This window comes from Trachemys scripta, chromosome 10 (genome assembly GCF_013100865.1).
Source record: "Trachemys scripta elegans isolate TJP31775 chromosome 10, CAS_Tse_1.0, whole genome shotgun sequence".
NCBI lineage: Eukaryota > Metazoa > Chordata > Testudines > Emydidae > Trachemys > Trachemys scripta.
In genome coordinates, this window is record NC_048307.1 from 33,729,795 (window position 1) to 33,746,074 (window position 16,280).

Here is a 16,280-nt window from a genome sequence, read left to right on the forward strand (position 1 = left end):
TAGCGAGGCGGTGGGACATCCCACAGCCCTGCTAAGGGCCAAACCTCCCCTAATCCCAACGTGGGTGGAGCCACCGGGTCCAGAGCCCGCCCCTCCGAGTTCACGGCCCTGACCTGAAAGTATAAAGGCCCACCGGCAGAGCTCAGTGGAGCCCAGGCGGGCGGAGAGAGCAGATGTCCATGGCCGAGCTCCCACTTGGGAAACAGCCGCAGGCCGCGACCTGCCTGCTGACTCACCGGGCCGACCGAGCCTACCTCTCGCCAGGTACCCCGAGGAGGACTGGCCAAGCCTGCCCCGTGCCAGGTACCCCAAGGAGGAGCCGATGCTGGTGGAGAGCACCGATGATACTAAGACGGCCCAGGAATCATACGAGGGGGAGTGTGGAAGTAGCCCGGGGGCAGCTGACCCCAGTCTGGCTGCTGCACTGCCAGAGCCGATGTCAGTGTGTTGCGGCCAGGATCCCCACTGACAGCAGCGAGTTTCCATCGCTGCTAGGGCCCCGGGCTGGGACGCAGTGGAGTGGGAGGGCCTGCGTCCCACCCTTGCCACCCACTCCTTGGGTGGCAGACTCCCCCTGTTTCCCCTGGCCTAGAGAGGCTGGGCCACTGATTGACTGTTTGCTTGCTGCCCACTCTGACTTAGGGCCTGGGCTGCTATAGACTTTGCCTCAGCCCCTGCTTATGTGCCTGGGCCCCTAACTGTGTGCCTGTTGTCCCAGACTGCTGAGGGCCGAACCTCGGCCCAAACGTACTACACGTGGTACCAGAAGTGGGGACCTCTTGCCCAGAAATGTGGGCACGAGCCCTTGACCCCTGTGAGAAGGGGTCCGGGGGGAAGGGGGTAGCGGTCCCCCACAGGAGACATGGATATAACCAAGCTCTTCACATTCCTGACGGAGAGCCAGGAGTGACAGCAGGCCGCCCAGCTCCAACAGCACCAGCAGCTTGTCCAGCAGCTGGGAGCCCAACAGCAGCAGCTGATACAGGACTTGACGGTGCAAAACCGGGAGTTCCAGCAACAATGCTTACAGCAGTTGGCAACAGCCCGGGCCCGGCCTGTAGGGCCTCAGCCGGGAGATCCGGACGGGGCTCCCCGATTCACCCTGCCTGTAAGACTGACCAAAATGGGACCCCAGGATGACCCCGAAGCCTTTCTGGTGACTTTAGAAAGAGTCACGCATGTTGCCGGGTGGGCGCCAGACCAGTGGGCCACCCTCCTGGCACCATACCTGATGGGGACGGCGCAAGCGGTCTACCGGGGTTTATCTGTGGAGGAGGCCAGAGATTATACCCGGGTAAAGGCGGCAATTTTAGACGCCTTAGACATCAGCCCCGAAACCTTCCGGCAGCGGTTCTGGGCTCTGTCCTACACCCTGGGCGCCCGGCCTCGGTTGGTGGCCCGGGAGCTGAGGGACCTGTGTCGGCGGTGGCTACAGCCCGAGAGGCGGAATCCCAAGGAGCTCACCGAGCAAATTCTGTTGGAACAGTTCATTCATATCCTCCCGTCCTGGGGGAGGGCTTGGGTCCTCCGCCACCGGCCTCCAACTGTAGCGGCTGCCGTTGCCCTCATGGAGGACTTCCTGGCGGCGGAAACCCCGGTGGGGCCGGGTATAGGGGCCATCCTCCAGGGCTTGATTGCCCCAACCCCGAGAGATGGGCAAACCCCCGAGTCGAACCACGGAATCCCCCGGGGAGTCAGGAGCCCCAGTATCGATGTCCCGAGGGTCCCCCTTGGCCTGCCCCCATGGGACCTGAGAGCGGGACTGGCTGTGGCCTGTGGAGTCCCCCTAGGAACCAAGTGCAGGGCTCAGCCCGACCCAGGCGACCAGAAATCGGGCCCTGTTTCTCCTGTGGGAAGCGTGGGCATCTCCAACGCGACTGCACTGAGATGGACTGCAGCTTTGGGCACGTGTGCGCCGGGGAGAACCGTGCCCGACCCCCGCAGGCCGCCAAGGTCACCGTGCCTGTCGTTGTTGGAGATTGCCAGACCCAAGCCCTGGTTGACTCGGGCTGTGGACAAACCCTAGTCCGCCAAAGCCTGGGCTTCCCCGAAGACCCCCAGCTGGGGAACATCCTCCTGCAATGCATCCATGGGGACGTTCGACCTTACGCCAGTGCCAGAGTCCCACTGACCGTTGACGGAGTCACGCGGACCATGGTGGTGGGCCTGGCCCCGCGACTCGCTTACCCCGTGATCTTGGGGCGGGACTGGCCAGAGTTCCCGGGCGTCCTAGGCTCCCATGCGCAGGAGAGCCCCGATATCACCCCCGCCTTGGAAGGGGATTGCCGCGAGGACCCCTTTGAGGAGACTGAAGAAGCAGGACATCGGAGCCAGGAAGGAGGGCCTAAAGACCTCCCACTAATGCCAATAGACGACCCTCAGATCGCTACGGACTTCTGCCGAGACCAGAGGGAGGATCAGGCCCTGAGCAGGGCCTATGAACAGTTGGCCGCGCTAGACAATGCGCTGATTGATCCTGCCCGGGCCAAGGGGTGGCCCCGGTTCGAGCTACGGCGTGACCGCCTCTATCGGGTCGACCGAGATTCCCGCACCGGGGAGGTCCAGAGACAACTGATGGTGCCCTGGTGCCACCGACGAGCAGTGATGAAGCTCGCCCATGACGTCCCCGTGGCCGGGCACCTGGGTCAAGAGAAAACCCTCGCACTGATTCTGTCCCGGTTCTTCTGGCCTGGAGTGCACCAGGAGGTGCAAAACTATTGTAGCTCCTGCCCGGAGTGCCAGATTGCTGCTCCCCCACGGACGGCCCCGGCCCCACGCCCATTATGGAGACCCCATTCGAGCGGGTGGCCATGGACTTGGTGGGACCCCTCCCGCAGAGCCGGGCTGGGTTTTTGTACATCCTGGTCATAGTGGACTACGCAACCCATTTTCCCGAGGCCGTCCCGCTCCGGAGCATCACCGCAAGGATCACTGCCAACGAACTCGTCAAGGTCTTTGCCTGCGTGGGCCTGCCCCGGGAGATCCTCACCGACCAGGGTACCAACTTCACCTCCCGGTTGCTGCAGCAGGTCTGCAGACTCCTTGGGATTAAGCAGCTGCGCACCTCTGTGTACCACCCGCAAACCGACGGCCTAGTTGAGCGGTTCAACTTCACCCTGAAAGACATGCTGCGCAAGTTCTCCCCTGAGGACCTGCGCCGATGGGACCAGTTGATCCCACCATTGCTCCTGGCCATCCGTGAGGTACCCCAAGCCTCCACCAAATTCTCTCCCTTCAAGCTATTATACGGCCGTCGTCCGAGGGAACTGCTGGATCTCATGAGAGAGACCTGGGAACAAGCCCCGTCACCCACTCAGGGCCTTCTCCAGTATGTCCTCCAGCTGCACGGACGCCTAGCACAAGCGGGAACTCTCGCTCGAGAGAATCTGAAGGTCGTGCAGGAAGCTCAGGCCCAAACATATAACCGCGAGGCCCGAGTCTGAGAGTTCCAGCCTGGCGACCGGGTTCTCCTTCTCTTACCCTCCAGTGAGTCCAAACTACTGGCACGGTGGCAGGGGTCATATGAGGTGATCCGGAAGATAGGTGACCGGCCCAATGAGATCAACCAACCCGAACACCGGAAAAAGGCCCAGCGATATCACGTCAACCTCCTGAAACCCTGGTGGGAACGGGAAGGCCTCTTGATTAATCCCTGTCCACCAGAGCCTGAGTTAGGGCCTCGGGTTACACCAACCGAGGACGTCGGCACGCCGCAGCTCGGAGAGTCCTTGACTGTGGAGCAACGGAAACAGACCGGGTGCTTCTTGCAGGCTTTCCGTGGGACGTTCACCACCCAGCCGGGCTACACGACCCTCGTGTACCATAACATTCAGACGGAGCCGGGGATGGTGATCCGAGAGTCAACGAGATCCCTTCCCTATCATATGTGTCAGGTCGTCGAGGAAGTCCGAGCGATGCTAGAGCTGGGCGTCATTGAACAGTCCCAAAGCGAGTGGCGCAGCCCAGTAGTCCTGGTTCCTAAACCGGACGGCACACAGCGCTTTTGCATCGATTCCCGCCGGGTTAATTCCATCTCAAAGTTTGATGCCTACCCCATGCCTCGGGTAGATGAGCTGCTGGACCGTTTAGGCAAGGCCCACTTCCTCACGACCCTTGACCTAAGCAAAGGGTATTGGCAGATTCCCCTCGACCCCACGTCACAGGAGAAAACTGCTTTCGCCACCGCCACGGGCCTCTACCAATTCACCCGGATGCCCTTCGGTCTCCATGGTGCCCCTGCGACGTTCCAGCGGCTCATGGACCGCCTCCTGCTTCCTCATCGGGAATACGCGGCTGCATACCTGGACGATGTAGTCATTTATAGTGACCGATGAGAGAGCCACCTGGAGCGGGTAGTGGCTGTCCTGAGGTCCCTACGAGCTGCCAGGTTAACCGCCAACAGAAAGAAATGTCGTATCGGGTCGCAGGAGACCACCTACCTAGGCTACACGATTGGAGGAGGACAAGTGAAGCCACTTGTCGGAAAGGTTCAAGCCCTAGTAGCATGCCCACCGCCCACTGTGAAGCGCCATGTACGCCAATTTCTGGGACTGGCGGGCTATTACCGGAGGTTTATCCCCGATTTTGCCTCCATTGCAGCCCCCTTAACAGAGCTCCTCACCAAAACCAATCCCAGATGGGTGGAATGGACCCTGGAGTGTGACAGCGCCTTCCGGGCCCTCAAAGACCGTCTCTGCCGCGAACCCATCCTGTACAGCCCCGACTTTGATAGAGGATTCGTCCTCCAGACCGACGCCTCGGAGGTAGGACTAGGGGCGGTCCTGTCTCAGGGGGTGGATGGGGAGGAGCACCCCGTTATATATCTCAGCCGAAAATTATTCCCGCGAGAAAGACACTACGCAGTAATAGAGAAGGAGGCCCTAGCGGTAAAATGGACCTGTGACGCCCTGCGTTCTTACATCCTAGGGGCCCCCTTCATAATAGTCACGGACCACGCCGCACTTTGGTGGTTGGCCCGAATGAAGAATAATAATATGCGGTTAACGCGGTGGTACCTGGCGTTACAGCCCTATGCTTATACTATCCACCATAGGGCCAGTAAGGACCACGCGAACGCAGACTTCTTGTCCCGCATGGGAGAGTTAGACGGGTCTGGCCCCGAGGGATGGGAGCCAGCCTTGAGGGGGTGGGTGTGTATAGCGAGGCGGTAGGACACCCCACAGCCCCACTGAGGGCCGAACCTCCTCTAATCCCAACGTGGGCGGAGCCACCAGGTCCGGAGCCCGCCCCTCCGAGGTCACGGCCCCGACCTGGAAGTATAAAGGTCCGCCGGCGGAGCTCAGTGGAGCCCAGGCCGGCTGAGAGAGCAGACGTCCGTGGCCGAGCTCCTGCTTGGGAAACAGCCGCAGGCCGCGACCAATCTCCTGACTCACCAGGCCGGCCGAGCCTATCTCTCGCCAGGTACCCCGAGGAGGACTGGCCAAGCCTCCCCCGTGCCAGCTACCCCGAGGAGGACTGGCCGAGCCTACCCTCCGCTACCTACCCAGAGGAGCCAATGCTGGTGGAGAGTACCGACGACACTAAGACGGCCCAGGTACCATACGAGGGGGAGTGTGGAAGTAGCCCAGGGGCAGCTGACCCCAGTCTGGCTGCTGCACTGCCAGAGCCGATGTCAGTGTGTTGCGGCCAGGATCCCCACTGACAGCAGCGAGTTTCCGTTGCTGCTAGGGCCCCGGGCTGGGACGCAGTGGAGTGGGAGGGCCTGCGTCCCACCCTTGCCACCCACTCCTTGGGTGGCAGACTCCCCCTGTTTCCCCTGGCCTAGAGAGGTTGGGCCACTAATTGACTGTTTACTTGCTGCCCGCCCTGACTTAGGGCCTGGGCTGCTATAGACTTTGCCTCAGCCCCTGCTTATGGGCCTGAGCCCCTAACTGTGTGCCTGTTGTCCCAGACTGCTGCCGGACCAGAGCGAGGCGGCGGGACACCCCACAGCCCCGCTAAGGGCCGAACCTCAGCCCAAACGTACTACAGGCAGCTTTGGACCAGAATGAGAGAATTTATCTGACCGTAACTGCCTCATAACTGGCTGCTCTCAGAGACCAGGCAGATGAAGGCTAAATCTCCCTTCCAAACACATCCACTCACTTGGACACTGACGACTCCTCCTCTGTTCTAGACTTTCCATTTGCAGCAGCAGCCACAAGTTAGCCCCAAGGTCGGATGCTGGAAAAGAAAAGGCCAGCCTGCGTCCCTTAGGATCTAGCCTGAAGGATGAAGACATTTTTCACTTAACAGAAGTGGAGGTGAGAGGGTTCCTTTTGGCCTGGAGCTCCAAGATGTCAAATGCCTGACTGGCTTCCTGGGGTTGGCTACTAGAGGAACAGCACGCTGCCCAGCAGATCCTGAAACACCATGACAGCTCCAAAGGCTGGAGGAAGCAGTCAAGTCAGTCCCATCTTGAGAGGAGTCAAGAGGATGCCTCCAAGGACTGTCCCCCCAGAAGCAATTTCCTCCTCCTCCTCAAGAGAAAGTGGCTTCCTAAAAGCACCACCACTTACTCCAGGGACTCAGGAGGCAGCTGCAGTAAAGGAATCCCCATAGGAACCTTTATCATCTTAGGAGGAGACCTTGGCTTCACTCCTTGTAGAAGAGGCCAATTTAGAAGGAAGAGCAGCATAGGGTAAAAGGTGCCCAGCGCCCATGTGTATTAAATCTCACAAATCCTGGGGCTGTCCAACAGGACAGCCAAGGCTCCAAGGCCATTCTTGTGCCTGAACAAGGTTCCCCCCGAGGCAGAACTGCAGCAGAACTCTTGGATCCAAGACTGCCATAGTACCAAGCTGAGAGCTGGGCAGGGGGCCTACAGCTCTGATGACAGCACCAGTCTGCACAAGGACTCATCCCCATGGTGCCAGAAGGTGACTGTTCTGGAGAGAACTTTGGAGGAAGCAATCCAATGGAGCCTGTGGGGGAGTACATAGGGGTCAATTCCACATCCCGGGATTTCACACGCACACACCAGAACCGCGACTGGGCGCTGCTGGAACTCTTACCAGGTGAAATCTGATGGACACTCCCAGGCAGGTGACCACTTTACTCAGCCAGGACCTAAAGAACCCTTTCCCTTGCCAGGAGTCTTAGGATCCAGGAAAGCCAGATCTGACGGCTGGATCTCTGCTGTAGCCCTTCTTTTCTGTACCATGGATGGACTTTGTTGCTGGGCCTCTGGGGGCCATTCTGAGTTCCTTACAGGGCACCTTTCCAGCAGGATGACAACCCCCTACAGCCTAGAATTTTGCAACAGACTGTGGAACTGAGCGAGGCTTAACAGCCACCTCACTTTTGCCTTTTTTAAAGGAGGTCATCCAGATTTATATGCTACTAGAGCAGGTTCTAGATCTGAACCTAAAGGAGCCCAGAAAGGCCAAAAGAAGAACTTACAGGCTTAGCCGCTGCAAACAGCCCTCTCCCAAAACGTTAGAGGTGCATATGTCCTTCTGAAGCAAGGAACTTGGTGAAGCAAGACAAAACCATCTGTACTCGGTGTAAACACAATCTCATCTCAGGCCAAGCACAAAATCTTGATAACGTGGTCAAAAAAAACCCCCACAAAACCCTACAATCTTAAGAGCCAGCCTGGACTGAATCGAAAGTTACAAACTTAATGTTTTACAATTAGATGTAAAGGTGACATGGAGAAGAAAGGGAGAAGTTGATTTCATGAGCATACCAGCGGTTAGACGGAGGGGAGGGATTGTTAGAGGTATGCGTGAGGCCTATGGAGTACAGGGTTTGTGAGAATTTCTTTCACATGCTCTTTAACTACTGGCTGTTGCTCAGGAGGACTTTCACTTCCGATACTATCAGTACAGGGCTCTCACTCCTGCCTCTTAGCGGGAGATTGGTGGAACTCCCTTAGTTCTTAACAGCAGCGGAAGTGGGTTAAAGTACAAGCCAGGCTTCCCGATGGCAGCTATGTGCGACCCATTGCCAAGGTAAAATGATGCCTTCGGACCATTTCGGACAATTCCTATGAGAAGGTGAAGCTCCCACAAAGAGCAAACAAGTTGATCAATGCACAAAAAAAGTGTGCCTCAGAAATTCACAAACCCAGGAGTGCGTGAGAGAAGGGAGACCCTTAAAACAGGGAATTTCCCAAACCAAGCCACAGAGCTCAGTAAGCACATGCAGAGCAGGTGATATAGCTATGTTACAGAACATCTGTGATGAATGCATCTCTAGGACAGGCCAGGGTGAAGTTACTGCCCCAACCCTTGGTGCGGCCTTCTCAATTCAGATCACTCAGGTCCTAGCAATGTGAAAGAGAGAGAGACACACACAGACAGACAGACACAGACTTAGCCACAGTCCTTTCAGTAACAGCACTGCCAGCACATGGGGTTTAAAATGAGGAGACCTTCCCAGAGCTAACAGCAAACTCTAGGGACCTTTTGACATGCGGCACAGCGCTCCCACATACACCAGATTTTGCAGGACTTTCCCCCATTCCAACGATCCAAGCTGCCTGTTCTTCAGGACCGCTGAGAACAGCGTAGTCCTGCAAGGGAACAGGGAGAAGAAGGGAGACTGCCCACACAAGCACTCTATAGCCAAGAAGATAGAACTCCTGGCTCCCAGCTCCATGCACTGTTGCATCTCTAGCGAACTGTTTCTGTGCTCGTCAGAGCCCTTATTACTGAATGGAGCCTCTCTCGTTAACCTAGGAGGCAATCAAGTATCGGCCCCTCATTTTACAATATGGTAACAGATTGCACACGGTCCCTTCATGCAAAACTGGGACTAAACCCAGGTCTCATACAGTAGATCCAAGCCTTGCCTCTCCGAATGAAAGTGCTTGACTTCCTGTAACCATTGCTCTATTAAATCAAAGTCCCCTCCCAGAGCCAGGAATGGGACCAGGAATTCCTGAGTTCCAGCATTTGCTTGCTGCCTAATGTGACTGAGTTCACTCACAGAGCGGCACCTCCTGCTGATCATCTCAGGGATTAGCTCTCCCAGCTGGCACGTGTTCTCCTGGTGGTGCCTCTCTTGCTGCCTTCTCCGCCTGCAGACTTGCCTCAGTCCTAGAACCGCAATATCCTCTTCATGTCTCAGCCCTCCGACTGGGTCACCATCTGTGTTTTCCCTCTTCTAGAGAGGAGTATCTCCATCAATAGTCCAGCCACTTTCCCAGTGGTGAGTGGGGGGCAGCAGGGCCCAGGGACCCTCTAGATAGCAGCCTCTTAACTTCTCTGCCAATGCTGCTTCAATTCCCTGGGCCACTTCTCCACAGCCCCTGCACCTTCTTCATCCTCTTTGCAGGGCCTCCAGCCTGTAAGTCCCAGTAGCTAGCCAAGAGTTACCTCTTAGCTCCTCCAGTCCTTGCCACCAACCGCTCTGTCCAAGGTGCTACCATCCTGCAGCCCACTAGGAGCGCCATCCTCTCTCCTTGGGCTCCCTGAAGCAACTGACCTGGCTCTGCCCTGCAGCAATCTTTTATTTAAGCCCGCTGGGCCCTGATTGGCTGCTTCATGCAGCCTCTCTCTGATTGGATGCTCCCTGGACAACCTCCCTAGGCTGCTTTTAACCTCTTCCTTTCCAGTGTGGGGTGAACACCCCATCACACCTAGCAAAAAGGAAAAGAATGGCAAAATGTGCCAACCCCCCGCATCTGGTGGCTGGTCCACAGAGAGGATAAGTTACTCCTTTAGCTCAAATGGTAGAGATCTGTGCTGGGATCCGAAAGTCCATGGTTCAAACCAAGCTATGGCTCAAGCAGGGAGCCCTTATGGTTGCACAGGACTGAATTTGTTTGCCCAGTTCTCTTTAAAACCCGTTTGGGTCACACAGCAATAAGCTGTCCTTTAAAGAACAGGTTGGGAAATTAAGCCATTATATCCAATTCGTTATGGCCCATCACAGATCAGGTGCAGCACATTTCAGGCATTTGTTGCACGTTTTGATGGCCTGTGTCATGTTCAGGCAGGTGTGAGCGTAGGATGGAGTGTACAGAGAAGGGCCTCCCCAGGATGGGCACGCTGGCAGGACAATCCCCTCCTTCAGGAGGAATTCGGAGAGCCATCTCCCTTGAAGAGCCTGCAATAAGGCAGATAGAACGAGGGCCTGAAGCTCACTCGCTCTGAATCGAGCTGAAGTCACTGGCACCAGGAGAGTCCCCTTCTGTGTAAGACACAAGCTCACGAGGAGCAAGTCCAAGAGGCACTTCCATAAGCTTTGGCAGGACAGTAATATCCCACTGACACAAAGCGCAAGCCCTGCACTAAGCTAATGAGGGACCGCAGAGATACTGTTTTACCCGCACTTGTCTCATCCCAGTCAGGGTTTAGTTTGGAGAGGTTACTCCCCAGAGCACTCCAGCCCAGCCTGGAGTTGGACTTACAGGTCTTCCCCTACGGTGCCTCAGGGAGGACTTGCAGACTTGCTCCATGATTCTTACGTGCTCAGGATAACATGTACACACATGCCTGGCATCCCGGCACGTTGTGTTAGGCTCCAAGGCAGACCCTAATGATGTGACCGTCAGGATTGCAGCACTGACAAGATCTGAAGCTTCTGAATGGGCTCCTTCCCCACACCTTTCCTGTAGAGACACCAGGGCACCAGCACATTCAGGGAAGCACTGGCACATGCAAACTCCACATAACAAAGTCATCTGGACACCAAACAGCAGAGCAGACACCGATACCAAGCACCCTTCCGGCTGGCAGCCCAGATTTTTAGCCAGAACGCCTACACTGAATGCTGGCGCACCAACACACCAACAATAAGGTGGAAAGCATCAAAGACTAAGGAGGTCCCCCCAAAAAAACCAGACACTATGCACTGCAGAAGACAGGCACCGAAAGGCCCAAGGCCAGAGCTGACAATTGGGTACAGATACTGAAAAGGAATTGACAAGCATCATTGGGATGCTGGGATCCGACAGAGGGCTAGAGTGATGGCCAACCCAGCAGTCTTCTGCAGCGAGCTCCTTTGCAGACTGTGCTGAAGCAGGAACCAGCTGCAAAATGTAGAATGCGGCAAGACAGGGAACATCAGCTTTGCAGGAAGGAGCTAATCGCTTCGAGGGGATTTAAAAAGTAACATCCCACCCTGCCTCATTCACTACACTCTGCACAGCCAGGGCACTCAATGAGGCAGAGGACCTACAGGAAGAATCTTGTACGTGACCATGCAATTCAACTGCACATTAATGCCCAAGGAGGGAACAGGGGTCAGATTATGCAGCAACCGTCACTTGGGCATGTCCTGACTTCTGGATTCTTAGCATGCTAGCTTGGCCTGGCCAAACTGGACATTCACAGCCCACGTGATCCATTATCTGCTCTTTGCCGTGAGAATTAAGGATATTTCATTTTTCTTGGGCACGGAAAGGCTTTTCTATGGAGAGTTCGTGGGGGGTACACATCATATGCTGGGTGGAGTCAGAAGCTCTGAATGGGGAGAGGGGGGGAAAAAGGAGGGGAATGTCAGCACTTACTAGGCTAAGAGGCACTGACGGCCCTGAGGGAACGGGCTGGCTTGGGGTGGAGCGGGTGCTTTTGGCACTAGGTTGCTAGTCCAAACACAGACCAGGTCTGTTGTGATGGCAGCTAGCTCACAGAGGTCCTGCGTGAGGAGAGCTGTCAGGTCCTCGTGGACAGACTTCTGCAAACCAGAACCCAAGAACTGCCCCTGCCTACCCTCAGCAGAAGAGTTAAGGACTGAACTGGCAACGAACTCCCCCTACTCCTAGATGGACCCCTCCAGGCAGCACTCAGGGAGTGTCTCACCTGGCTGCCAACTATGCTGTGCCTGCTAGGTGGACATCACGCTCCAGCCAGCAGAGCGGTCTACCCAGCACTAACCAGACCGCACCTGACATAGGCCCAAGCAGAGCCAAAGGTCTCATTCTATAGCTCTAGCTCCCCCCATCCCCGACTGGCATCCAGGCACAAGATCTGATCCAACATGATAACCCAGGCCCTCCTCAATGTGGTCATTCCCCAGTGGGACCACCACCAGTGGTGAAGACAGCTCATTGCTACCCAAGGAAGAGAGAGGGGGACCTATGGAATGTGACCAAGACTTCTGGATGGAGGATTAGAGCAAAAGGACTAAGCTACAAAAGCTGTGGTTCTCCCTCGGCCCCCATAGCCACACTCAGCCAGCCCTTCCCCAGCAGCAGCCTCAGATGATGCCCTCAGCCTGAGAGCTGGGAAGACAGTTCACCACCACCACTGCCACGTCGCCCCCTCCCAGCAGGGGAGGTACGAGAAGGCCATACGTGCTGCACCCCTTCCCCCTCCCCTGGAGCCGAGAGCATTGCCAACACCATGCTCTCAGCCCCAGCCAGCCCGAGGATGGAAAGACTCCAAGGTCTTCCTGATGGGAAGCACATCATGTCGTCGGGCCGCTCCCCCCAACACCCTTGGATTTAAACACCTGCACATGAGGCTGTGGGCAAAACGATCTGAAATCTCCCTGCAGGGGAGCTAAGGACAGGGTCAGCATTTGGGCCACATGTGATCTCAAGGGGGTTGGGGCGGTGGGAGATGGGAGGCAGGGTCAGCACACTCACCTGCGTTCGGATCTGCTGCTCACGTTCCAGCTTCTCCTGGTGCAGCAATCTCACCTGTTCCTGCTGCTGCTGGAGCTGCACCTGCTGGGCGATCACCTTGAGCTTCTCAGGGTACATGTGGGCTTCCAAGGAGCGCACCTGCCAGCCAATCAGAGAGAGGAGCCCATACCATTGGGTGTGGAAGAGGAGCACAACCCCACCCCCACACATATACCAACCCTGCTTATCAAGATGGCGCCAAGGTAGTCTGGTGGCTTGGTACTCCAGTGGAATCCATTTCAGTGCCAGGGATTCCACCAGCGCACATCACGGGTCCTCACACCGCCCACCCCCAAGGCTTCCACAAGGCAGAGCTGCTCATAGCAGCAGCAAAAGAATTCAGCAACTGCTGAGAGCAACCAGTGCCAAATGCCAAAGGATGTTCCTCTGTGGTGAGGCCCCTGCAACCGGTGCCTCAGCTACACAAGGTGGCAGCACGTGGCTGACATACTCCCTAATGCTGCGCTTCTGCAGTGAAGAAGGATGAATGAAGCAAAGAGCTTGTCTTCCTGACAGCATGCCCCTGGGAGGAACACAGTGAGGCTATGTGTTAGGTGAACACCGCTTGGAGAAGAGTCCCACAAGGGAAGATACAAATCAGATGCGGATCTGTTGGAGGAACAGATCTAACATGACTCTGGAGCCTGGGCTCCACTCCTTGGTCAGCGCAGATGTCCCCTGTTGAAAGGCTGAGACGGTTACATGCCAGTCTTGCACAGGATCAAGTCAGGGGACTCCTGACAAGTTTCTGCTCTACTAACGCAAGGGCCAATTCATTGTCTTCAAACTCCCGTACCAGTGTGATCCACGTGCCATGCTACTGAGAGTTCCAGCCATCGCTACCACCAGTGTTGGAAGAGACGGGCAGGGAATTATCCACCTGAAACTCCACTCCACTGAGGAGACCATTGCAACAGGATTGTTGCTCTTTGATCTTAGCATGAGACCAACAGGACTCCCACTGCTCTGAAAGGATTTTCATCCCCCGGGGCAGCGGTAGCAGGCTGGGGCAAGAACCAGGCCCCCTACCGGTCACCCTCCAGAGGGGACACAAATGCAGCCTTCCAGAAGCTCCAGTCATTTTGTTCAGCTCTGCTGAAGGTGAAGTTCCCATAACAAGTCATGATGGTCAGAACCTCGGCTCCAACAGAAACAGTGCAAGCAGAACACCTGGAAGAGAGAGCCCCAAAATCAGAGACACTGGGTAGGCAGGTGACAACCCTGTTTGATTGATCCCTTTCACTCTGCTTCTCTGAGGAGAGGGGACTCTCTCCTCCCTAAAGATACCATCCAAGGAGGTGCACGCAGAGTAAGAAGCTCACAGAATGACCAAGAGAAGGAGTACAGCCAATGGAGTGGCAAGAACATGCTGTGCTTTAATACAGACACCTCAATGAGGTAAGATGGCTCTTGAATGTCTCAGCCGCTTGATGTTTTGCACCTGAGAGGAGACCATAAATTAGAAACAAAAAAACTTCATACAAAAAACAGGCAATAAGGGACATCCTGCAATGAAAAAAGGATCTCTCTGAGGGCTAAAGAACAAGGGGTTCCTGGCCTTGGGACCAGGTTCAGAAGCTGTAATGGCATTCCCTACTGAGAGCAAATCAAGGCAGTGAGGCTCTGTATGTGTGGAGAAGAGACTGCAGCACTGTGTTACAGGATCTCTGCAACAGAAACACCCCGAGACAGCCTTGCCTTGAAACAGCCGCCTAGTTCCAAGCTAGCCTGGCCACGGCACCATGCAGCGACTTCGATGTGGTCCCTGTAGTCACAGAACTGCCAAATGCACCCCTCCTTCACTAGCTGATCCAAAATGAAATACATGAGCACGGCAATCTGGCTGGAGAGAGTTCCTAGCCCAGGTACTTCTCAGTCATGGCCCTGGTGGAATCCCAGACTGGCTTCAGCTCCAAGTCACCCACCTTGAAGAGCTTCAGTAGAAACCAGGGAAGAGCAGAATCCTCACGTGAAGAGAACGAATTTGGTGTTCCCACAGTGGGAGAGAATTTAGCATCATCCGAGTCCAGAGAGCAGCCTCAGTCAGCCTGGTTCTCTGCCTGCCCTGATGCAGGCAGCTGGAATTATTGAGGGGATTGGGGGAGGAGTTGGGAGGCCTTAGCTTTGGAAAGCAGAGACATCGACATCTGTGGTGGGAGAGCCAACTGCCTCAGCACAAGTGCTCCAACTCCATCTGCTGGGTCCAGGCTAGAGAGATGCTTCCAAGCAGATAAGGAAGGCCTCACTGAAAACTTGCAGGGAACCAGGAGCAATCAGGGTAGGTTACCAAGCATACACCAATACTCAGAATCCACACTCCCTCTCCCCTTTCAGTGGAGAGTTCTGGAGGGGGGAGAAATCTGAATGCCTTGATGCAAAGCTGCCTGGAGCCAGGGCCCTCAGGGAGGGAGTGTCAGCACCTCCATCTCGACTGTGGAGGTTCCACCTCATTCATGACCTAGAGCTCTGCATCCAGGCTTCAAGTCCTGAAGGCCCAAGTGCACCAAGGAGCCAGCACCGGGCAGAGCCCGTGGCTTCAATGGGAATGGAGCTGTGTGCTTCACTGGACCTAGCAGTTAACAGCCCAGTCTGCACCATCACCGGGTGCAAGTGCAGTTTGGTGCTCCGCTGTTTTGACTAGCTCAGGGCTGAGTTTTGAAGTTTACTCTTTGAAACACCTGGGGCCAGCCTCAGACTGGACTTCAAGGAGTCTCCCTGGAGATGCCCCACATTTCAATGCCATGAGCAAAACTTGTAGACAACAGCCACCCTGCACATCCTGGCCTAGGGAGATAGCACAGGCATCCATCACAGATGCAGCTCTGCCAAACAGACGTAACCTGGAGGTCAGGAGCAGCCCTGCTCCACCTTCCGACGCACACCAGTGAAGACATGGAGTGTCAAGAGACACGAGAGTGCCCAGCAAGGCTGAGGCTGATGTAGCCCATCAGGGCTCTGGCTGTAAGAACATGCTGCGGCAACAGAACGTAGGCAACTGACAGGCAAACAATGACATGGGCAGCAACAGCACGTCAGGAGCTCCTTAGCCAAGGGGGGAAATGGCTGGAACACTGGGAAGGCAGTGTGTATATCCTTCAGGACATAGCACACAGCATCTGGCAGAGTGCCAGGATCCCACTCCACCTGCTTACAAATTGTAGTCACTTCACCAAGACAAAGATTCCTGGCAGATGGTACTTCAGAGAAATTAGTGTCTCAGCACATCTCATCTGTGTTGATCTGCCATTGTGCACTAGAGGGCGCCACAAGACTGCAGACTGCCTCCACCACCCTGCTGAGAGCATAGCCAGGTGGTGCAGGCTGGGTCCTCTCCTTTCTCCAGTCACTACCCTGAACAGGCTCCTCAGAGGCTGTCAGTTCCCCCGGAAACCCCAGCCTGGACAGCAGAGCACCCTCCTTGCACTGGCTACCTTGTGTCCAGGCTGCCCACACCACCCCTACAGGCCTCACCTGCTCCTCCAGCATCATGCGGACCGACCGCTCCTTGTCGAGCTGCTGTCGGAGTTCGATCATTTCTCGGCGCAGATCCTCTGCCTTCTCGTCCTCCCAGATGTCCGGCGAGCCAATGCCCTCGTCCTTGTCCTCCGCCCGCCGCCGCTTTGGAGAGGAGCCACTGAACTCCTGCCAATCAAACACAAAGTTAGAGGCAAAGGGACCAAACAGTGACCACAAGGTCTGT

At 56.0% G+C, this 16,280-nt stretch overlaps 1 protein-coding gene across 3 annotated transcripts in view; it reads right to left on the bottom strand.

Moving 5' to 3' along the window:
- TFAP4 (transcription factor AP-4) overlaps positions 1-16,280 on the bottom strand; it is a 37,848-nt gene that overhangs the window by 6,978 nt on the left and 14,590 nt on the right. The window contains exons 4-5 of one of the 3 annotated variants that reach the window (XM_034783748.1): positions 16,052-16,222; positions 12,596-12,679 (exon numbers count right to left, since the gene is read on the bottom strand). In XM_034783748.1, the coding sequence (XP_034639639.1) occupies positions 12,596-12,679; positions 16,052-16,222 (255 nt within the window). Of the gene's footprint in view, positions 1-12,541; positions 12,680-16,051; positions 16,223-16,280 lie in introns of all 3 variants that reach the window. The other 2 variants (XM_034783747.1, XM_034783749.1) reach the window with 2 other exon arrangements.